Raw genomic sequence first — 23,967 nt, forward strand, 5'->3', positions numbered from 1 at the left:
TCCCAAGTCCAGCCCCATTCACATGGCTAGTGTGAGTCTGTATGTAGTGTGTGTCTGTCAGATGGTCAGAGATCAAGCCAGGTGCCTAATCACGGCCCTCAGCACCTGCTCAGAGTGTGAGCTCACTAGCTCAGCCAAAAGAAGACTGCACAACACACAAAAAACACTCAGCGTTAATGAAAGGAAAACAGCAACAAGTTTTAAAACAAGTTTTCCTTCCATTTAATCTGTCATGAAAAAGTTCTAGAGACACCTCTGTAGGTTTAAGGTCATTACAGAATATCTTTACGGTTGGTCTGCCTGTCGTTGGACACTCTCTGTGACTTTGTGTGTGTACGTGCAAGATGGTGGAAAGTCAGTTGGTCCATGCATGATTCAGATTGGCCAAACATATCCACATCTGGGCAAGAAAAAAAACACACAAGTGAACTAATATAGTTATGAAAGCCTCACTCTTTTAAACTCAATGTACCTTAAGATTAATTTCAAACATTTAGCTACTTCAGAGTGCAGTGATCTTTTTCCACCATAACAGACTGCACACAAACAGTTCTCAAAAGAAGAGTACTCAGAAAACCAGATGTTTTGTTGAAGGCTCATCTTGTTCCTTTGAATCTGAGGGAATGGGCACAACAACACCGAGTCTTTTTTTCCAACACTAAAATGCAGACAGAATGCTGAATTCCACCAGGAATGGCAGTAATCTTTAGAGTCGTAGGCTAAAGGAAGGATACTGAAAAAGGTCAGTTAGGTTGGAGAACTAAGGTTAAGGATAAAAACATGTGACCAACTAGAAACCTCATACTGACCCAATTCATTTTAAACCCACCACACTTGACCTAACACTCCACTCCTTATGTCAGTTCTTAAACAAATAGGAATCAGAACTGGCCGATTTTTGCTCAAAACATGCTATCGGTTGCAATTTTTTGACACAAATAACACGAGCCAGGCAGGTGCATTCACACTGCAGCTGAATGCTGCTACTACATCTATACAAATAATTTCACAGCATGACAATTCAGGGCTCATGGTGCTTAACAGTAGGGAAGGACCAATATGGTAAAAACAGAATTGTATCGTTTTTGAATTGTATCAAAAATCGTAACAGTCCATTTGAAAAAAAAGTTTAATTGTTAAAAACATATACTCACCTAGCATTTTATTATGAACACCTCCTGGTTTCTATACTCACTGTCCATTTTATCAGCTCCACTTACTATATAGGAGCACTATGTAGATCTCCTATTCTGTGGTCCATCTGTCTCTCTACATACTTTGTTAGCCAACTTTCACCCTGTTCTTCAATAGTCAGGACCCCCACAGGACCACCACAGAGCAGGTATTATTTGAGTGGTTCATTCTCAGCACTGCAGTGACACTGACATGGTGGTGTGTTAGTGTGTGTTGTGCTGGTACAAGTGGATCAGACAGAGCCCTCAGTGTCACTGCTGGACTGAGAACAGCCCACCTACCAAAAATATCCATCCAACAGCGTCCTGTGACCACTGATGAAGGACTAAAGGATGACCAACACAAACTGTGCAGCAGCAGATGAGCGATCATCTCTGACTTTACATCTACAAGGTGGACTGACAAGGCAGGAGTGTCTAATAGAGCGGACAGTGAGTGGACATAGTGTTTAAAAACTCCAGCAGCACTGCTGTGTCTGATCCACTCGTACCAGCACAACACACACTAACACACCACCATGTCAGTGTTACTGCAATGCTGAGAATCAACCACCACCCAAATAATACCTGCTCTGTGGTGGTCCTGTGGGGGTCCTGAACATTGAAGAACAGGGTAAAAGGGGGCTAAGAAAGTATGCAGAGAAACAGATGGACTACAGTCTGTAATTGGAGAACTACAAAGTGCTCCTATATAGTAAGTGGAGCTGATGAAGTGGACAATGTGTGTAGATACAAATAGGTGTTCCTAATAAAATGCTCAGTCAGTGTAAATTTCCTTTACTTTGCCTTTTTAAGGTTCATAAATATGCAAGAATTTAGAAGCAACTAATGAATTTAATGAAAAACAAAATCCTGAAAAAGTATCCTGAAACCATTCACCAACACAAATAGCCAAAACCAAAGCAACACATACCTATACAAAGTAATCATAACAAAAAAACAAACAGCCACTCTTTTAGGCCAGCCAGGTTAATTTTTATCTCCCAAACAACAACAACCTTGTTCATCTGACTTGTTGGTTTACAGCAGCAGTGACCGTTCCAACATGGCACAGATGAATCTTGGCAAAATAGGCATCTCGACACGCATTATGTGTTTTGACAGGTTATGCTTATGAACGTTTTTCCTGTTTAAAATATCAGATTGCAGGTTATGTAGGCCGTCTTGCCTGCTGGCGTTTCACCTGCTGCTTGACAGAACAACAGATATAACCCAGTTGGCCTAGTCATAAAAAGCCAAATTAACTCTTTTACCTATTTTGGGTTAAATTGGTAGATTTCTGTGTCAGCTGAGAAGGAGGCTGTTTACCATTTGAGCCAACACTGCTGAAACCAGTGAAATATTACATGCTGCGGGGGACTGGTTGTCCTCTATACAGGGTCTTTTCTCCTCAGTAGATGATGTGCCAAGATGCTGGCTTATCAAGGTAACATTTAAAAATAGGAAAATTCATTTTCATTGCTTCTTACTCTATTTTACTTCACCCATCAACATTAACAAATAAAAAATAAAAAAAAACCTCTCACGCTCCGCAGTGATTCTGATATTGCGCACCCCTACTAAACATCCAGTTGCTGCTCACTTTCAATGTAGCACTTTATTTGATTTTTATTTTATTTAAATAAGTAACTGTTTTTTTCTCTTTTTTTCTTTTTAAAGGCAGTGAAAAATCTAATTTACCCAATTTTTCACTCACCCCAGATGTAGTCCTTCAGCTGAGACCTGTTTGGAACCCAAATTTTGCTTCTTTAGTTTAAACTGTGGTTGTGAGGCTAATAAAAATGTTAGAGCTCAACTGTCACCCAAATAGCCCAAATCATTTCCATAAAATCACATACCAAACTTCTTTCAACCCACTCAGACCACATTCAGGTTTTCATTAAGGTCACACAGACGTGCCAGTTTGGTTTATAGCACACTATAAAACTGAATAAAACTTCACCGCTACAGGCAGCCATTTCAGTCAATACCACAGCTGGTATTCACAAAGCAGGACTGATCTTGGATCAAGTCATACTGTGTCCTAAACCAAAGTCTGTGTGACCTTAATGAAGACCTGGATGTGGTCTGAGCAGCTTGAAGGAAATTTTGCTGGTGTATTTTTACAGAAATTATTTGGAAAATTTGGGTGACTGAGTTACAGTGTTTGTTAGGCCAATGAATACTTTATTTTTACTTTTAAAGTAAGTAAGCAAATAATGTTATTTATATTTTGACTTACAGAAAGTACAGGAAATGTGCTAGTGTGCTTAATGTATTCAATCAGCCCATAAAGCGTGATCTTCCGATATTAAGAATAAAAACACTAAGTAAAAATCAGCCAAAAAACCTGCTATCAGCCAATTTGGCTGTAAGGTCATCAGAATCTGAATAAGCCACACAAATTTATGATCTGTGCACCTCTACACACAAGTATTTATTGGGTTCTATTCTCCTGCTTTGCCCCTATCAATATATTTTCACTACCTGCACCAAAGGCATCTAAGCTAAGTTTGGCAGTCTACAAATTTCTATTCAGGGAGACTGCAGGAATGCATTCATTTTGACAAACGATTGCACACTCAAACAATTAAAAGTAGCTATAAAAATATCATTAAAAGATCAACTTTATGTTAACATACAAATCATAGCCTCAATGATTAGCTTGTTCCCTAGACAGCAAAGATTTTCCAGTCATGTGTAGCGTTTCAAATTCCAAAATTCCTACACAGGTTCTCTCAGCTGAGAAACATTTCCAACAGAGCCTCAATTCAGTGGAGCCATTCCTCAGAGACCTGTGAAAACTAGCTTTCACAGACTAAGCCTGCAAATGAGAGAGGCAGACCAAGACAGATGCAACTGGGTTAGCGTAGCTCAGTCGCGTCCAGTGGATACCTACTGAGTCAGCTGGCCATCATTTCCGAACGGGCCTTGTTAATTCCAATATCAATCTCCATTTCTACTTACAAACCCATGTGAGGAGGCTGAAAGGTCAGGCAAATCAATTGGTACATGCTTGACAACTGTACGAAGGGAAAGACTGGCTCATACAGCCAAATGATAGGAGTTGGAAAAATAGTAACAGAACTGATAAGGTTAGCGTAGTAAAAGCAGCAGATCAAACATTGGGTGGGTGTTAATCATCACCAAGGTCATACAGACAGTGATTACCAAAGTAATAAAAGGGATGAATGAAAAGAAACTATGATCAGAGCAAACTGTTGAACATCACACGGTATGAGTGTGACTGGTAGGTCATTAAAATAAGCTACTTACTTACAGGCCTACATCATCATTACCACTAACATGTGCACTGCAGATGAACTTATGTGCTCTTTTTGTAACACTTCCTCCTCTTTAAATAGACTAAAAAGTACTCAGTCATCATTCTGCCAAAAGACCCATCGTGAGTTTACATAATAGGACTCTGCGAACCTTCATAAAGGACATACAAATGCCTGAGATGTTTGAGACCATTGTGCAGACAGGAATGTGCTACAGGCTGCTGAAATACTCCAACTGCAGGAAGAGCTTAAGCTCTGACAGAAAATGTCTTACAGCCATGCTTTTAAATATCACGCACAAAAATCATTTCCAAGAACTACAATGGTAATCACTACGTCTGATTCTTTTCTGAACAGTGTAGTCTGTTAACTCCGTCGTCACTGTTTCTAAGCACATCAACAACATAAAGAAAGTCATCTGGAAATCCAGAGGAAAAAACAGAAATAAACATTCTTGACATGAGCGTGTTATTTACACTCTGACGAAGACTGTACAGTGTAGAAAAGGTTTCTATCCTGATATTGTCACTTTGTACTGGATGACATGTTGAAAACTCTTTGTTAACAAGAACTTCTTGTGATTTTTTTTTAATGTCGACATAATTCAGTCGTTCAGATGTGAACAAAATCATTCAGTGCAGTTTGATGTGAAATGGTTCACTGCAGAGAAACCTACCCAATCTTCTATCAATGGCAGTGATAGGAACCAGGTGTCACAATGTCTACTTTACAAATCTAGCCATTTTATTTACTATCCAAAATGACCAATGAGACTTCACATGTCTTCTGAGTTCCTACTTGTAATGTTGATAATGATAAGGTTTGGGGGGTTTTGGGGGGGTACAATCTGGGTACTTTTTTGACTTAGAATGCCCTTTATGTTCCTCTGTACCATGAATAAAGTTTAAAAAAGCATATTTGAGGCCAGAAATCAACTTCTAAAACATCATAAAACAATGTCTCAGCATTAGGTAGCGTATTTGTAACCATTTTATATAATACTTTTCTGTGAGGGAGCTTTTAGAGGCATTAAACACACAGGATGTCTGCTTCCTATCACCACCACTGTGAACAATTCTGATTTGGTAAGTTTCTCTAGAACAGAGCATTTCACACCAAACCACTCTGAATGATTTTATTTAGGTATTAATGATTTAATATAGAAATTTAAAAAAAAATAAAATCAGTGAGATTCCCCTTTAAATAAACCCAGCATCCATCACTGTAGGTACTAAGGTCAGGAGCCAGTCTTCTCTTGTTGGCATCCTTTTGTTTTATGGTCTAAAATAAAATGATAAATCTCCAAAGTCAGAGATGTGAACAACAGCACAGCAGTACAGGCACTGTCACCAATGTAACGCATTCAGTTAAAAACTAAAAGAATCTGTAATTACATGTTAATGACTTAAATGTAACAACGAAAAAAGTAGATTACTTTTCTTACAAATTTAGGGGCACAAGTTGAGGTACTACGAAAAGAAACGAGACTCAAAAGAGTACAAATCCTTTAAAAATTACTTAAAAACGTAACTAGATGCCCACCTCTGTCTGAACATTGAGAAATAAAGAAAAGCAGTGAGTGAGGATGTCTGGCACTGAAAGGAACAGCGTTACCTTAAATGCAGCACTTAATTCTGGCATGAACATCGTGAGAGCTCGTCAAACAGAGGGCGAATAACAGAAACAAGCACAAGAATGGAAATTTTGTGTAGTCCTATTCCCCCTATTCCCTATGGACACAGAGGAGGAGTTTGTAAAGGCGTGAGCTGCAGGCCTGAGCGGTACTTGTAGGATACAGTACAGCTGGGCCACAACGCAAAACAGCAGCTGAACGCTAAATTCAAAACCCTCTTTTTACCTTTAAAATGTTCTCTCTGCCGAAGACTTCGTGTGATGGTCCAGCTTCTCCGGTGTAAGCTGAAGCAAGTATTCCTTGAAAACTTGAAAAAATAAACGACAGAAAGGCTCCCTCCTCCTCCTCCTCCCGGCACACAGACACAGGCTGTTCAGTTGGCAGTGCAGTCCAGAGGAGTCAGTACAGCCCTCAGCCGATCCACAGCCGAGCCTGAACACACTGAAGCCAGCCAGAGCAGGAGCTCCTCCCGCTACTGCTAAGAAAAGAGACATTTTTCAAAACAAAAGTCACCCGAGAACGTTCGCAGCAATGTTTTTTTACTAAATAAATTTGTTCAGCTAATACTTCTAATACCATGTTTTTTCCCTCCCAGAGAAATAAAAGTCTTTTACAAAAATAAAAACAGTATTTTTCAGGTTAATATGTGAATATGTATTTTGACATATAGCGTTGTTAAATTAACCATAATAGAACCCTGTAGAACCATAATAGAACCATGTAGAACCCTACAAAACTCAATACTGGGCCAAATATATGTGTTCAGTTAAAAAAAGAAACAAATAATATATATATATATATATATATATATATATATATATATATATATATATATATATATACATACATATATATATATTTAGATTTCTGTATTCGAGAATTATTTGTAATGTAATTTTGTAAAATTGGGGTATTTGGGTACTATATTGCCTTTCAACGCAAAACTATCGTAAAACAATGTTTCAGGCGTCAGGCAGCGTATTTATATTTTATTTATAACCATATCATGTAAGAGCTTTCTGTAAGAGAGCTTTTAGAGGCGTTAATCACCACCACTGTGGACAATTCTGACTTGGTAAGTTTCTCGAGAACGGAGCATTTCACTCCTAAACACTATGAATGACTTTGTATTGTAAATCTTAACAATTTAATTATTGAGGCATTTTGAAAAAAATCGATGGAATTCCCATTTAAGTTATACTTAAAAATTGATGGAGAATCTGGTTAAGGGTCCTGTTCCAGTCGAATACACACATGGACAAATACCATTCAGGCATAAATATACAGTATTTCCAAAACTATCCAGACAGCCCTTCAAATAAGTGGGTTAATCTACTTTAAGGTGCACACATTGCTGACACAAGTGTTCATCTGCACACACCCACAGGCTGTATAATCTCCATAGAAAAGCCCTGTTAATAGAATGGGACACTCCGGAGCAGCCGCACATGAGCCTAAGGTCACCCCCCATGCCCAATGCCAAACGTCAGCTAGTGGGGTATAAAGCCCCCAGCACTGGGCTGTGGAGCAGTGGACCTATGATCTCTGGTGTGATGGAGCTCCGTCCTATATCTTTGGGATAAATTGGAGTCATCCAGAACTGATCATCCAACATCCGTACCTGACCTCCCTAATGCTCTTGTGGCCGAATGCAATCAAATCCTCGCAGCAATGTTCCATCTAGTGGAAAGCTTTCTCAGAAGAGTAAAGGCTGTTACTGTAGTTAACACTGGTAAACATGCAAACAGTTTTAGTGAAAAATTGCTCCTTGTATCTTCCTCCTTTTGGGACGTACACTGCAAGACCCCAAACCGGAGTATGTACAGCTTCAGATCACTTGTGAGAGTAGTGAGATGAACTTATGTGTTCAGCTTTCTAAAAGCATTTCGAAACCCTTAATTAAGCCAACTGTAGTTTGAGCCCATTTTCTTCCTGTTACCTAATTTATGTAAATGTAAATAAAATGTCACATGCAGTGTGTTTCTTTCGACTGAGATTCTGTGGAAACCTAAGTTTGTCTTTGGCCTTTATTTTTTCTTGTGCACTATATCAAGGTTATAAAAGATAAACCTGAATGGGCATTTGAAACTGTGTAACTATCCTTTCTCATTTGACATGCATGCAGTGAAACATATTTATGTATGGATCACACTCTGATGAATTTAGAGAGTAGTTTTGTGTACATTAATTTGCCTCAAACTTTGGAGTTTGGTGATCCTGTTAATCCGTCCGTGTCTTTGATGGATTTGTACTTTCCAGAGCATTTTGAATTGATAATACTTTTACTTTTATCTAAGCATATTTGTGTGTTTTATTAACTTTCATTTTACCTATTTTACCACTTAAATACATACATATATATATATAATATATACATATAATATATATATATATATTGTTTTATATTTGTTTTATCTATATAATTTTTTTAACTGCACTCCATTATTTCATCTCACTGATGTAACACTTTAAATGAGTATGTGCTTGGGCTTCTGAAGTCTGAGTTTTAGTTTCTTTTCTTCAAATGTGTGCACTCTTTTAAACCCACCTCATCTATTGACCCAATTTAATCCAATATTCACTGCCTCTTCAAAACAAACTCTCTTCCTCTTTATCTCTCAGCCAATCAGAGAGCGCCGAAGAGAGCAAGAAGCGCGCGGTGCCCCGCCCACCTCGGTCCGGAGGCGGAGCTTCAGTCGACTCTCCTAAAGCGCGTTCACGAAGAGAGAGAGAGCTTCGCGGTGGCGAGTAGAGCGAGTGAGAGAGGGAGAGAGAGAGAGGCTCGTTTTACACTGTAGGGGAGCGATATAGAGCGCGGTTATATTCGCACTTCTCTCACATAGGTAGAACGAAGTTTTCTTCTTCTTCCTCAGGGGAAGCGCTCCGAATTATTTTGTTGTTTTCTTTTTTGGGACTATTTCTGTGCAGTTAAATACAGTCTAAAGACACAAAAACCAACAAAATCATGTCGGCGTCAGCGGCGAAAGTCAGTAGAAAGGAGCAGAACTCAAATCATGACGGAGCGGACGAGACCTCGGGTAAAGTAACTATAATGGCGGCCTCCTAAGCACCGCCATTTTCCACTTACTTTTCTTTTCTTCCTCAGCCTACGGGCCGTTTTCAATTTTTCATAGAAACTGTTAGGAATGCTTTCAATCTTTCACGCTCACGTTAAGGAACAACTCGAGGTGTCGCACACAAACGTGGAGCGAGTCGTCCAGCCAGCCGCTGGGAGCTGCTGCTAAGCTAAAGCTAACTACATGAGGAGGCCATGTTTCCCCTACACGGCTCATTGTGCCACGCATGTTCATTACAGGCGACATTTAACAAAATACTCTCATTTGTGCCTGATAGCCGCACACTTTACCAAACCTTTCCTTACTCCGGACACCTTTGCGTGTTCTTGAGTGCCCTGGTGAGGTCGTGTGCGACCGAAAGGTGTTACTAATGAGGTAGTTACAGTGGCTTCTGTGTTAGTTAGCCTGTAGCTCGTTATTGTGTCTCCCCGCCATCACGACTCCATCAGTTAGTGCCTTGGCGGACAAGTTTGACTCCGATAACCGCAGGATAACTAAATTTAGAGGCTTTTTAGTGGACTGAATGGCTGCCCGGCACTACGCCTGGGTTATTTTCCTTTGAACCGTCTGCCTGGTGGTGTAAGTTTGTGTAGCTTTGGCTTGGTTAGCTAACCTAGCTCTGCTAAAGCGAGATTTCGCAGCGTGTGGCCTCGCTCATTCAAACCACGCGGCCCGGTGCGGTGGCAGGAAACGGTAGCCCGAGCATAATCAGCGGGCTTATCAGTTCATAATCGTGCTGTTACTTTAATTCGTTCAGATCCTCCCTTTTCTGGACGATTGGGCCACTCGGCCGTTTCGTTTTGTTCACTGTTCCGGGTCTTTTCGGGGCAGTCCTGCGTGTTTACATTCAGTTGTGGCAATACTTTATGTGAGGGTGTTAGCCTGGCAGCTAAGTCACATTTAGGCGGGGAATGCATTTCTATGCATAGTACCTGTCACTGTGTCCAATGCGGTTAGAAGGGCTCTGTGTCAGATAAATCTGTTAATAAATTAGAGCGAGCTTTTGTTAAACTGGTTTCTGTGTCGCTTTTTTCAGAAAAAGAACAGCAGGAAGCTATTGAACACATCGATGAAGTACAGAATGAAATTGACAGGTAACTTAGCCTTATCACCTTTCCTTCTACTCTCAATGCTTGTGTTCTCTTTATTTATCCATCAGAGTCAGCTTCATGTGCAATGTAGATTTTATGTGGATTAAATGTACTCTGATGCCTGCAATGCTGAAATATATGTTTAGGAGAGAACTTGTTAGAGTGAACTAAATTAAGCATTCGAGGTTTGTTGATTTTGCACCTTTTTTTTTTTTCCCTCTCCAGATTGAACGAACAAGCAAGCGAGGAAATTTTAAAAGTAGAGCAGAAATACAATAAGCTACGCCAGCCATTCTTCCAGAAGAGATCAGAACTCATAGCCAAAATTCCAAACTTCTGGGTCACAACATTCGTCAACCATCCACAAGGTAAGAGAATGAGTGCTTATTGCTGAAAATTTACCTATTTGTTTTGCAATTGCATGTCTGCACACTTGAGCATACTGCAGGGATATAGGTTCTGCTGTAATCATTTGCATCTTTTTAAATATAGAATATTTTTTAAGAATATATCCTACACATTGAATTATAGATCTTTGGAAAAATATTCTGCACAAAAAATGCAAATTTGATCTCTGGAGATTTTATATCCCTTCAGTAGATCTAATGGACTTTGAGTACATTTTAAATTCTGCTTTGAGCTATTACTGTGATAATGTCTTAGACAAACTGGCCATTCCTCTCTAATTTTCTGTGCTCTTCATTATTTGGCTTGATGTGGCTACAGCTTTTGACTTGTGCTGATGTTCTTGTATAGTGTCAGCCTTGCTTGGGGAGGAGGATGAGGAAGCACTTCACTACCTGACCAGGGTCGAGGTCACAGAGTTCGAGGACATCAAATCAGGTTACAGAATAGATTTTGTAAGTATCCTAAGTGTGTATTTTGTGAATTTGATTTGCAAAATAAAGCTGAGAATGTGGGCACTGATATCTCTTTACTTTTTCAGTACTTTGATGAAAATCCTTACTTCGAAAACAAAGTCCTGTCAAAAGAATTTCACTTGAACGAAAGTGGTGATCCATCTTCAAAATCAACTGAAATTAAATGGAAGGCTGGAAAGGTTGGTTTTGCTTCCTTAAATTACGTTAATGTTAAGCAAGGGTGGCTTGTTCCATACAAACAAAAATGTGTTTACATCGCTCTGAAACTGCAGGACTTGACAAAGCGTGCCGAGCAGACACAGAACAAGGCTGGAAAGAAAAGGCAACATGAGGAGCCAGAGAGTTTCTTCACCTGGTTCACTGATCACTCCGATGCAGGCGCAGATGAGCTCGGAGAGGTCATCAAGGATGATATCTGGCCCAATCCTCTGCAGTACTACTTGGTAAGACTTTCAAGTAACTGTTGCATATGTCTAAAGATTAGTGACACGATGTTCACAATGCAGTGGCAGCAGTGTGTGTGTGTATATATATATATATATATATATATATATATATATATATATATATATATATATATATATATATATATATAAAAAATTTTTTTTTCCCCATTTATTTTTTTTCCAGGTCCCAGACATGGATGATGAGGAAGGAGAGGGTGAAGATGAGGATGATGAAGAGGAGGAGGAAGGATTGGAAGACATTGATGAGGAGGGAGATGAAGATGAGGGAGAGGAAGACGAGGAGGAAGATGAGGGAGAGGATGGAGAGGCAAGTTTTTAAAAAATCCAGTTTAAAAATGCAATATTAGAACCAAGACAGTTACAGCACATCTTTTTAAATGACATGTAATGGGAGTTTATCTGAGGTTTTCTGGGTTGTAACTTTTTCCCCTTTCTACCCACAGGATGACGGGGAGGATGACTAAGAACTGATTAAGGACATATTCCCGTATTCCAACAACCTCCATACCTGTTCTTTCCTTTTGAAGTCATCCTCCAACCTGAGGGAGCAAAAAGCTTTGTTTATTTTGATCTCTTTTTTTTATTTTATTTTTGTGCTCCGTCTTCTGTTCTACTGAAGCCTCTCCTGTCCTTACCATGTCTAATACGAGTTAATTCCCTGGATATACCTGCATTGGAAAACTAGTGGCATCTCGTTGCTGAAGCCTCTTGCGTCATCAACTATTACACCATCTCCAAAGACAAATACAAGATATTAACAATCTGCACGTCATCCTCTGTAGACTAAACTGAAGTAAATAGCAATTTATATAAGTATATAAATACATTTTCTGTGAATGGTTGTGAATTGAAATAATAAGCCATGGTGCAGTGATGACCTAATCATAGCATACATACCTAGCCACTTTTTTCTTCATTTCTTTATGTATATTTTCTTTAATGCAGGGGTGGGCCCCAAAGAGTTGACACTGTTTTTTCCTATGTGATTATTGGACAAATGGAAAGCACCAGCTTGTTCTTGTCACCTCTTGTAAATGTCTGGGGTCAATATCAGGGTATGACCGTCATTATTGTAGGCAGTTAAATGGGGTTGGGTGGGGCAAGTGGGCATTTGACACATCAACATTTGGGTTTATGTTGATTGAATTTTCATTGTAATGTTTTACAGACACCCATGAGGTTTGAAATTTACATTTTTAATAAAAATAAAACACAAAAAAACTTCCTCTTGTAATTTTGAGCTTGGCTAATTAAAGGATTATTTAAATGAGAAAATAAATCGTAGAAACTTACAAGAAATGTACATTTGGGTCTTTTTAATCCACCTTTTCTTCCACTCCAAGAGTATTGGAAACGTTAAGATGTGTTTTTTTCCTACAATAAAAGGTGTGAAATATTTCATGCTGGTCATTATTTTTGACCAAATAGGGAAACCCTTTCATTTCAGCTCTTCAACGTCTTTAGCTGTTACATAATTTGTGATAGTTGAAGCTTCGTTTGTTGATGAAGTGCTATTGGTGTGAAATCATATGCGAAGGGGTGAACTACGTGATCACTTAAAACTTAATACAAAGACATTAACGTCTGTTATTTTGGGGTAACGCAACGATGAACACGTAGAAAGCGGAACTTTTTCTCTGCGCAGTAAAGGGAGTAGTAAACAACTCTGGGTCAACGCAAAAAACAAGCATTACACTCCCTCACTACCCCTAGCTACTTCCACTAGTTCTCAGGATGATGTTACATTACAGTTTAGATATAACTAAAGCCTAAATATTTAGCGACTAAAAGTTAGTTTAGTTAAATTCCACTCTGTGCACGCTGCCGTCCGATCGGGCAGTAAGTGAAGAACACTTTGTTTGCGAGTAAAGGGAGCAAGGGGAAGTATAGAGGGTCTCTTTTGTTTTTTAGTCTGCGCCCATAGGTAACCATGGCATCAGACTCACTGCGAAAACTGCAGTTTTAGTGAATGTCCCAGAAGGGAAGCGCCGAAATGATGGCTTAATGTTATGTAGCTAGTGGTTTTATGTGATAAGCAACGTATTGCAAATTAAAACCATTTATTTGCAGCCACCTTAGCTTCATAATCGCTAGCTAGCTAGATTGTACCGCCTGTCTTATCCTCAGCTAACGTTAATAGGTTAGTAACGTTAGCTATAGCCAGTGAGCTGCTTGCAAGTTAGCTAGCTAACATTAAGGCATGGTGGTCTGCTGAGACAGCCCCCCTTCTGTAGTTTGACAACATGTTTATGGACGAATTGCTCGATGCTGTTGGTGTTCAGTCATCGTGGAAAACCTCCCACCAGCGAGCACAAGAGTCGGTACGTGAGACTTTAGCGCCTAGCATTAGTGAGCTAAAGTAATGTTAGCTTTAGCTTCCCTTCCGGCGTTTTTCAGAGGCTGGTCACTGGAGCCGGGATACTGCTGCAATCGAAGTCAGTAATGGGGAGCTTCACCGATTTAAAAAAAACCTGCATAGTTGAAGGATTGAGACGTAAACAAAGCCGTTCAGAGTGGTTTGGTGTGAAATGCTACGTTCTAGAGAAACTTGCCGGGTCAGAATTGTTCACAGTGATGGTGATGGGAACCAGACGTCCACTTCTGTAAGCTCCCTTACAGAAAGTTGTTAACTTATACATAATAATTAGGTTAGGTAGCTATATGTAACCTACCCTAATGTCTGACACTTTATCGCATAGTTTTGTGATAAGGTTTTGGATTGAAATACATTTTAATCAATTTATTTTAATCCATTCATGAAAACCTTTTTTTTTGTTAGATTTATGACTATTCTACTATCATCAACATGACATATAAACATCAGAAGACACATGTAGGTTCACTAGTTGTATTGGAAGATAAATAAAATGGCTGTATTTGTGCTGTAGACATGGGAACCCCTGGTTCTTATCACCACCACTGTAAAGAAAACTCTACAATGAAGTGCTGAATTATTAAGACATTTTAAAAAATTGGTGAAATTACCCTTTAAATGTGTTCTTCAGGGCTGGTATCAGATTCCTCCATATTTATAATAGCCACAAAACTGGTTCTAGATCAACAGTCCTACTCCTGAGGTGGTTGGTTTGTGAATACAGACCTATTAGTAGTGACGTAAGCCAAGTACCATCACGGACCTCACATTTAGGTTCACAGGGGACGTATTATTCAGCGTCGTGAGAGGGTAGAGTAGCCTAAACTCAAAGTCATAGAACATAGAATATTGTTACTTATGAAATTATAACTTAAATAAGAGTAAAACACTTTTTCAAAAAACTATTTAAGCAGAAGTTAAAATATATATCATGTTAAAACTCCAGAACTGAATTCCTATAGAACTAATTAGCCCATCCAGCTTCTATCGGAATAGTAACTAAAGTTTGTTAGGCTCCATTCTTCTCTTTTTGGTCTAAAATGCCACAGATGCTGTCACCACCATAACACAGAAACACAAAAAGGAATTAGAAACTAAATGCCAGGTACTAAAATGCAACTGAGTGAGGATCAGATGCCTTTCCTCACAAATATTCGTAAGTAGGAGTAAAAATGCTATGATTTGAAAATACTCAGAAAAGCACAAATCCTTTAAAATTGACCAAGGAGGCATTCCAGCCTAAAACTGGAATTGCACCCTCACGTTTGGCAGATTTCACGATTTTTTATCCTTTTCGCATTTTCATCCGGTGTACTCTCACTACAAAACCCATAATCCCTGTGACGCTCAACAAATCTGGTCTAGCCACCAGTCTTTAGGCTAAGAAGTACATCTGATGCTAGCTATAATCAGTGATGTAGCACTAACCTTAAATGTATATTTTTTGTTTGTCAAAGTAATAGTTCAAAAGAATAATCTAAAACAGCCTGTCCTCAATTATTCACACCAAAACATCTTTAAAATTTACTTCCACCTTGAAGCTCGTCAGCCTAATCAACCTTATCTTTAATCCAGTAAATCTTGCTTTAGAGGCTACTGTGGTGTCGCTGTAAGAGGTGAGTGGGCTTTTTTATCAGTTGTAGTGATGGTTACATTTTTAATTTTGGCTGGAGGGTCCCTTTGAGTAAATCTTATTAAATAAATATTATTAGTTAATAGCTACCTCTGTTCATGCATCTAACTTAAAAAAAAAGTGCCATGCATTAAACCGGTCACCTGTGTGTGCTACACGTGAATCATTGTCTTAAAAAAGTTTTTGCGAATATTAAATATTCCGTTTAACTTGCTATTGTGGTCACCATTTGCTTTCTCAGAAAACCTGTCAAACGAAGCCGGTGCATACTGCAGAAGCTGAAGCGCAGGTCAGATCTGTTCGGGACTGTGGAGCTCAGACAGATCCGCATGAGCAGCTCCCACAGCCACAGCTCTCATCAGACCCGCCTGGGCTGGAGGACTTCCTGCGCAGAGTAGAGGATATGGTCATCAGGGAACTGGTGAAGAACGCAAAGAGCCACGCTTTCGATGGGTTTGAGGTGAACTGGGCGGATCAGCATCAGACGGTGAGAGCCAGACATGCAGCAGCTTCATTTGAAGGCCTGTCTGTGTAATAACTCATGTTGTTATGATTATGTTTTTGTACGAATGCTTGTACAGGTGTCCTGCTTATACTGTCTCGGACATCCTGACGCAAAGCAGAGGGGTCTGCAAGTTACCAGTGTATCTTGGAACTGCACAGGTTCTGTTATTGCCTGTGCTTATGGCCGGTAAGTGCCCTTCTTGCCTGGAACGTTATATAGCATCCAGTTTAAATGGTTCGGTCGAATCAGGAAGGGTGTGAGGATTTCAGTACAGTTTCAAAAAAATTGAAACGGAGAAATTTAAAACTGTATAGATGCAACTTTTGCTCTTTTCCAAGGGCCTTAAATTAAGTCAGAGTGTAAAGTTTGCATGTGTTTGAATTGTGCTTTTGTGACATGTTGATGCTGATAAATGGAGAGAGATCAGGTTTTTGTGTTAGCTTTTAAAGCTCTTTTGTGTTAGCTTCTGCAGCTCAGTTAGACTGTTTTATTCAATTGCTATTTTACACAGACATGCTACTTTGAAGTCGTTTGTTTTGACACAAAACTTGTAACAGCCTCTGCAAAGCCATGACATTTCAACACATAAATGATCAAATATGATTAAAATAATAATTTAATCTTGACCTCAGAATCAAAAACCTTCTCAAACCTGAAGATGTATGTATCATTACACCCCTACTAATCAATGCCATCTGTGTTAGTGTTGATAATGGAGACTGGAGCACCGAGAGGTCCTGCGTGTGCATGTGGAACCTGGACCGAAGCAGACTGAATCCTAAACAGCCGGACACGGTCATAGATACGACGACACCTGTCGTGTGTGTGTCCTTCCATCCCCTGCGGCCATCTCTGATTGCTGGTAAATTTTAGCCACAGATGTTCATCATCGTCATTGCCCACTGCACAGTCCTGCACTCTGTAGGATCCGGGTTTAAGGGGAATGTGTGTTGGGTCATATAGAACACATGGGTTGTATATAAAGTTGTAAAGTTATACCTTTTAGTCAGTTGCCCTCTACTAATTCTTTTTGTGATGTAATTTGCATATCCGATTATTTTTGCTCATTTTAGAAAGAATACACCAGTAAGCATTAGCTGAAAGTGGAATAAACAAGAGTTTCTCAAAGGGGAATTCCACCTATTTTCGAAATTCCTGCATAATTGAATTATGAAATAAAGCGATTCAGAGTAGTTTAGATATAAAATGTGTAATTCTAGAGAGTTTTACTGTGTTGTTCACAGTGTTGGTGATAGGAACCAAATGCCTAAAGAGCTTAATGCCTCTAACACCTCTATCACAGAAAGTTACTATATGGTTCGGAATACATTATCTGATGCCTGAAATATTTTTCATGATATTTCTCTGATAAGTTTTTGGCCTAAAACATATTTTCTTAAATACATGGATTACAGAGAGGTACATGCAGGATGTTGTAAGGCAAAACAGTCCCCAAGGATCAGATTTACCACTGTTTTACTGTTTTCAGCATAGTAATATATACAGCAATAAAATGGCTATATGCACTGTAGACATCACAACCTCATATCACCACCACTGCAAAGAAATCAGTAAGTTTCTCTAAAATACACCATTTCACATCAAACCGATCCGAATTATTTTCTGTTTACATCTCATCTATTGAATTATGCCAAAATATAGAAACATCTATAAAATTCAGGTTTTAAAGTGCCTCCAGAATCTGGCCTACTGTTTTGGTGGCCATGATGGTTCTGATAAGGCTAGCTACTGAAAGCCTCTGACAGATTAAAGGTAAAGCTGAGATCCTCTTCGAGTTGAAGGTAACGCTTATGTAAAAATACATATATATATATATTTATGATTGTGTAAAAAACTGCTCTCCTTCTGGTCTTTCTTCAGGAGGACTCTACAGTGGAGAAGTAATCGTGTGGGATACAAGTCGCACTCAAGACCCTGTTTTTGCTCAAACAGGGATGTCGCCAGATACTCACAGAGAGCCCGTATATGAGGTACTTGTCTCTTTTGCAGTTTAAAAATGTACACTTTCGCCTTGTCTTACCGTGACAGTAACTGCCTTAAGGGCTGTAGGTGTGAAAGTATTGACAAATGTCTGTACCATCTTTTCAAAGTTTTCACTTGTCGGTTTTAACCATAACCCAAGCATTTGTATCTGTATGTTTGTAGGTGAAATGGGTTCCAGGGACTCGTAGAGGAGAACTAGCTGTCCTAAGTGCATGTTCAGGTGGCCGAATCCTGCTGTGGAGCGTAGATGGAGTGGAGGGTAAACTGACCTTAACTTCTGGATACGCTCTTGTCCGGCAACAGGTCCCACAGAGCAGTTCGATGAGCAAGGTTTGTGCCATGGTGGCTTTAGGTTGAAATTTCAAATTTAGGAACCTTCATTCACAGTAATGACAGCTTTTATTACCTGACTTCACTTGATAGTGAAATGACTTGTCACTTTATGTATGTGTAATACTGAAAGAATCGTATTGTTTTCCTAGTTGCAGACCAGAGGTGGCACGAATATAGGAGTCACCTCTCTAACACTTTCACCCTGGGACACGGACACATTTCTTGTGGGCTCTGAAGGAGGCATGGTGCTCAAATGCTCTTTCAGCAGTCAGACAGTAGCAGCGGTTCCCCCTGATGGCGAGAGTGTGACATTGCGTTCACCAGCACAGTTCTCTTTCTCAACAAGAGGTGGCCCAATACATTCGCTTCACTTCTCCCCATTCCATAGGTGAGCTTTGTTTGTTTTGTGAGATATAAATTGCATTTTACTTTTACGTAAATCATAGTATTTCTTAGACATCCAGTGCTCGTTTTGCTGCCACTGTTTCCCTTGTTCTAGAAACCTCTTTGTGAGTGTTGGGACAGATGGCTTGGCCCATATCCACAGCATACTGCAGCCCCGACCCCTGCTGACTCTAAGAGTGTCTGACTCCTATGTATTTGGAGTGCGATGGTCACCTGTCCGCCCTCTAGTTTTTGCTGCAGTCACTGGACAAGGTAGGAAGTGATGCAGTATGACAACAATGTCCATAAGATTAACTGTTGGGTCTTAGTAGTTATTAGCGTACAATTTGTATGTCAACAAATTCTTAATCACCGAATGCTGCACCATAATTATTCTCTTCCCACACAGCTCTGCTCATCAGATTATAGAGCTGACAGGATTTCCTGTATTTACAATGCCTATTGCTTCTATTTAAAATCACCACTTGTTTAAAGAAATTGCTTATTGTTTGCACAGGTTTGGTGCAAGTGTTCGATTTGGGTCGGAGGTCACTCAGGCCAGCAGCCACCATTGACCAGAACACTGGAGGACAGCCAGCATATTGTCTGGAGTTCAGCCCCCAGCAGCTCCTGGCAGTGGGCAATGCTGAGGGAACAGTCAAAATTTGGCAGCTGAGTGCAGAGTTAACAGAGCAGGGCTCGAGAGAGACTGCAGTTCTGGAGCAGCTGGCAAACGAGGTGGCAGAGTGAGCTTAAAGGCAGATTTGGTTTTAATGCTGCCTGATCATGAAAACAAAGACTTTCTATTTTTCTGAAATTGTTGCTTCATAAATTGTCAATTGTAAGATTGTGTAGTTGTGTGCAAAAGTTTGAAGACTCCTGGTCAAATGACATGCTTTGTTGATTTTCTATGTGAAAATCTACAGTGAACACAGACTTTTTTCTGCAGATTTTATTGCAGTTTCTATTTCTAGTTTAACATATTAGAAAAAATTAAATATAAAATGTACCATAACTTTTACACAGGCCACATTTTATGTTTTATCTTTACCAATATGTTAAAAACTAGCAAAGAGTAATTGTACATGTGCAGAATGTGCAGAAGTGTGTCCTCTGTTCTCAGAGGATGTGTCCTCTCAAAGGATGTGTACTTATTTTTACTTAGAAAATCAACAAAACTTTTCCATAAAACTGTGTTAACTGTGTAAATGCATTTTACCTTTTGCTGCTAAATAAACCAGTCCGTTAGAATTAGTCACTAGTCTTTCATTAAAATAAATGGTAAATATGATTGGGGGGGGGTTGGGCAAAGTCACACAGAACAACATTACCAGTTCTAACCAGTAGCGTTTATTAATGCACACTGCAGAATTACGCACGGTGTTGTAGCATATCATCTCTATAGGTTTCTTAAAATCAAGCGAAGCACTGAAACAGGTAAAACAACCACAAATTGCAGACAAATCCACTACACTATTGTCAGTGAAGCACAAAGAGAAGTGCGAGATAAATAGTTAAGAGTAAGGTCGATACCTAGATACAGATACAGGGTGCTATAGAGAATTCTAACGTCAGATTCATGCAGTTGAGCTGTGTGTTCTTGTGAAGGGAAAACGCATCCCGATTGGTCACTGGCAGGCAAAGAGGCGGGAGATCAGTTGACGAAAAGCGAGCGAGTGAATTCCACAAAGTCAAACGCTGACGGGAGCTCGCGACCCTTGCTGTCCAGGTAGGGCTTCATGTGGGAAATGCAGTAGTCTGCTTGCTCCTTGGTCAGATTCTGCAGAGGAGAGAGAGACCAGATTACATTACCAAGGAACAGATTAAAGTGCATTTAATCCACCTGTCAGTTTCAATGTGCAATTATGCTAGAAAAGAACACTTCAGTCTGTTCAAGTTGCAGAGCTAGTACGTACCTGGTAGAGTTCTTCCTTGGTGACATATGGCTTGTTCTCGGCACTGAGAGCACGGAAAGCACTCTCGATCTCCTCGCTTGACTTCACGTTCTCTGTCTCGCGGCTGATCATGAATGCCATGTACTCCTGCAAGGACACGTTGCCATCCCTGCAAATACATGATTGAGAATGATTAGCAGAGTAGACTGGGATGGGGGGGGTGAAGAGTCCTTTTTCACTCAAGCAGACAGGATGCTCACCTGTTGGGATCCACTGTGTCGAGAATGGACTCAAACTCCGGGTCTGGTTCTCCTTCTTCCACCATGGGCAGGTCGTAGCCCAAAGAGCGCAAGCAAGACTTGAATTCCTGGTGATTCAGACGACCTGATTTCTCTTTGTCGAAGTGCCTAAAGAAGCAAATCACAGTTCCATCTGATACTATAGTGTCGAAAAGGGGTCAAATAATAGTCCAGAAAGAGTCATTTGTGTAGTGCTTTTCATTTAACATCACTTACTTGAACATCATGCTGAACTCCTTTAGGGCTTCTTCTGTTACTCCCGTAGTGTTTCTGGAAAATAAGCATCAACAATGAGTCAAAAGCACTGGCTAGTAGTGTAGATCAAGACAGAACAGAGTAAAATTCTATGAGCATGACTGCTTAGTACTGTGTGGACACTTTACTGTGCAGTCTGTATTTAACCATGACAGTCTTTGTTATTTTGTCTCTGTACTGCAGCTGATTAGACCTGAATCCATGATTGCCTCAAATCTGACACACATACATGAACATGTGCAGGTATCTTCCATTATTATGCTCCTCCAGTATTTTAATTAAGTCCATGCTTGTGTCATGATTTTTTGTCTTTAGTTTTACCTTCAGTAACTGCGTTTTCTGACCAATATTGTGATTTAAATTGCAATTATTTTTCTAGGTGCAAGTCTGTTTTTTGGCCCAGACCACCAGTATATCCATTTTTTTTCTGGCCTGAGGCTTGAATGCTCGGTGTGACTGGGTCAAATTTCTCCTCTTAAAATTTAAACCAGCAGTTTTGATCATGTGGAGTACAATTTAAATCATAGCTCTTGCGATCTGAAAACTATTCTTTCAAATTGCGTTTTCAATTTGAAAATAATTCGTCTTTCAGCCTTACACATACCCTCAAATTAAACAGGCATTCTGCACCTTAACTTCACAGTCACTTTCCTTTCAGATGCCATCTAGTGTAGTACAAATCAACGAAGATCACATCACTTTCCAATTATTTACCGACTCGCTGTTTTCATGTCTGTGATGTGGTATTGAGGCGTATCTACATATCAGACCTGGCTTGGATCTGTTGTTCCAGGTTGTGCTGCATCCTCATGCCTAGCTGGTCGAGCTGGTCCCACTGCTGGGCCAGCCCCACCGTGCTGTGCTCCGTGTATTTGTTATCCAGGATCAATGCCTCCTCCATGGCTGCTCCCAGATCCTCGATTTTCTTCAGCTGGCTGCGCATAGCACGGATCTCCTGGTGCTTACGCTGTACAGACACAACCGCATATGAGTAAGACCAGAGCACAGCACATGATAAGCCACAGCAAGCAAAAGCAGCTGTTGTGCCAGCTGATGTCTGTGTAAAACCAAAGGTGCTTGACTGGATTTGGTCAATACTGGAATCGTCCGATCACCAAGCAACCAATTTTTTAAGCCAGCTTTGTTCATGCACGCTAAATTTAAAAGCTGTTGCTAAAACCTTTGCAAGAATGTCATCAAAAATATTTCCAAGTGTGAAGTACCTACGTTTATGTTTATACTATGTAACATTTACAGCATTTAGTAGACAATCTTATTAAGCATTCATTTATTCTGCAATAAAAATAATTTTGACCAAATAATAAAATTTGTTCATATTCCACTGTCTGATTTGACCGTGAATTGGCACTGGAGTCGGTCATAAAGCGTCCTGATAGGTGCACCACTACACAAAACTGTTTTTATTTTAAATCTCGCTCACCTTTGTAGCCTCCAGCTGAGATTCCAGAGTTCCAGACTCTTCCACCATACAGGACCTGCCCACATAAAAATCAGTGAGACCAAACCCAGGAAGCACAAGAAAAAGCATAACATGCAACTTTGAGCAAAGACATCACACTCACGCCACTACATCACTAACTTCTCATTCTGAATCCTACAAATTATGTGAGCTGGTTACACCCATTCTGTTTTTAATTAAGTGGATGGAACAGATTATGCTTCACCAACGGATTCTCTGCAAGAGGGCAAAGCTAATACAATGTTTACACAATTAGATTTAGAGTTGGCATAGTCTGAAACTACCAGAGTAACCAATAACTACTGCCTGACTGTGAAAAACAGACATGAGCCAAAGGCAGAGGAAGAAACTCAAAGTGTGAGTAAAGTACTACATCATCTCTCAAGAGTCTTACATCTCTAAATTTCCTGTTATACTCATAATACCATGACTTACCTACATTTTGTAGGGAAAAGTCAACTACACACTACAAGCCATTCGAGAATGCACCCAGAATAGCCACTCAATTCATGCTAATGGAGCCCACTCACATCTATGGTAACCATGCTAGATTGGGGTCACTGCCAGCAGGGTTAGAAACTGCCATTTTCTGACTTGCTCATGTTTTTATTCAATTTAGTAGTTCTGGCTCCAAGAGTATATGTTTCAGGACTAGATGCATCTGAACGTGAGAGTTTAAATTGTTTTATGCATCAAACAATGTATAAAAATACAAAAATGCAAATGTGTGGCAGTCCAAATTCAGATCAGGAAAAAGGTCAAATCCCCATTTGGGAAATATTGTTGCAGTTTCCAGCCCTGAATCTGGTGCATGGACATTTTCACCAAAACAAAAACCTAGAAATTAAAGAAGTGAACTAAATGCACTCTTCAAAACAGTGCTGGAGTGTAGCCAGGCTTGTAAGATTAGGAAGCTGGAAGGGTCCATCTGCCTGCCTCATGGCCACATCGCAGTGAATGTTAGTAGAGGAAACTGAGCACACGCAGAGCCCAAATGGTGTTTTTTTTTTTTAGACTCAAGTGCATGACGAGACAACCCAAACAATGTGGGGTAAAGGAGGAGTGGGACCAGATGAGGAAACCAGAAAAATGGAAAAACCTTCCAGAAAGATCATCATCGACTTCATACTGATAGACACGGATAACCCGCCGATAGGCTATGCTATTCAGAGAGGAGGAGCAGGGAGAGAGGAAGGAATG

At 39.9% G+C, this 23,967-nt stretch overlaps 4 protein-coding genes across 7 annotated transcripts in view; 2 read left to right on the forward strand and 2 right to left on the reverse strand.

Annotated features, from left to right (window-relative positions):
• specc1lb (sperm antigen with calponin homology and coiled-coil domains 1-like b) overlaps positions 1-6,540 on the reverse strand; it is a 41,186-nt gene extending 34,646 nt beyond the window's left edge. For all 3 annotated transcript variants that reach the window (XM_036587758.1, XM_036587757.1, XM_036587755.1), the window contains exon 1: positions 6,315-6,540. The gene's annotated coding sequence lies outside the window, so the exon portion shown is untranslated. The remainder of the gene's footprint in view (positions 1-6,314) is intronic.
• Positions 6,541-8,808: 2,268 nt separating this feature from the next.
• On the forward strand, positions 8,809-12,904 carry setb (SET nuclear proto-oncogene b). Its single transcript, XM_036588604.1, has 8 exons — positions 8,809-9,127; positions 10,203-10,260; positions 10,483-10,625; positions 11,014-11,117; positions 11,204-11,317; positions 11,411-11,581; positions 11,769-11,912; positions 12,049-12,904. Exons 1-8 carry the CDS (start codon positions 9,055-9,057, stop codon positions 12,067-12,069), a joined length of 828 nt encoding a protein of 275 aa, XP_036444497.1. The 5' UTR covers positions 8,809-9,054; the 3' UTR covers positions 12,070-12,904.
• Positions 12,905-13,404: 500 nt separating this feature from the next.
• dync2i2 (dynein 2 intermediate chain 2) lies at positions 13,405-19,767 on the forward strand. Of its 2 annotated transcripts, none has more exons than XM_036589047.1 (9): positions 13,405-13,926; positions 15,854-16,099; positions 16,194-16,303; positions 16,822-16,979; positions 17,999-18,108; positions 18,284-18,451; positions 18,604-18,842; positions 18,954-19,111; positions 19,356-19,767. In XM_036589047.1, exons 1-9 carry the CDS (start codon positions 13,849-13,851, stop codon positions 19,586-19,588), a joined length of 1,500 nt encoding a protein of 499 aa, XP_036444940.1. In that variant the 5' UTR covers positions 13,405-13,848; the 3' UTR covers positions 19,589-19,767. The 2 variants fall into 2 exon arrangements, with proteins under 2 accessions (XP_036444940.1, XP_036444941.1); XM_036589048.1 differs by lacking the exon at positions 13,405-13,926 and adding an exon at positions 14,422-15,595.
• Positions 19,768-20,165: 398 nt separating this feature from the next.
• The window catches only part of sptan1 (spectrin alpha, non-erythrocytic 1), a 33,312-nt gene continuing 29,510 nt past the window's right edge, over positions 20,166-23,967 (reverse strand). Inside the window, 7 exon segments of the mRNA XM_036588177.1 lie at positions 20,166-20,618; positions 20,755-20,902; positions 20,994-21,140; positions 21,249-21,302; positions 22,058-22,254; positions 22,729-22,783; positions 23,867-23,929. Of these exon segments, the coding sequence (XP_036444070.1) occupies positions 20,493-20,618; positions 20,755-20,902; positions 20,994-21,140; positions 21,249-21,302; positions 22,058-22,254; positions 22,729-22,783; positions 23,867-23,929 (790 nt within the window). The 3' untranslated portion in view covers positions 20,166-20,492.

Source organism: Colossoma macropomum, unplaced genomic scaffold, assembly GCF_904425465.1.
Source record: "Colossoma macropomum unplaced genomic scaffold, Colossoma_macropomum, whole genome shotgun sequence".
Lineage (NCBI taxonomy): Eukaryota > Metazoa > Chordata > Actinopteri > Characiformes > Serrasalmidae > Colossoma > Colossoma macropomum.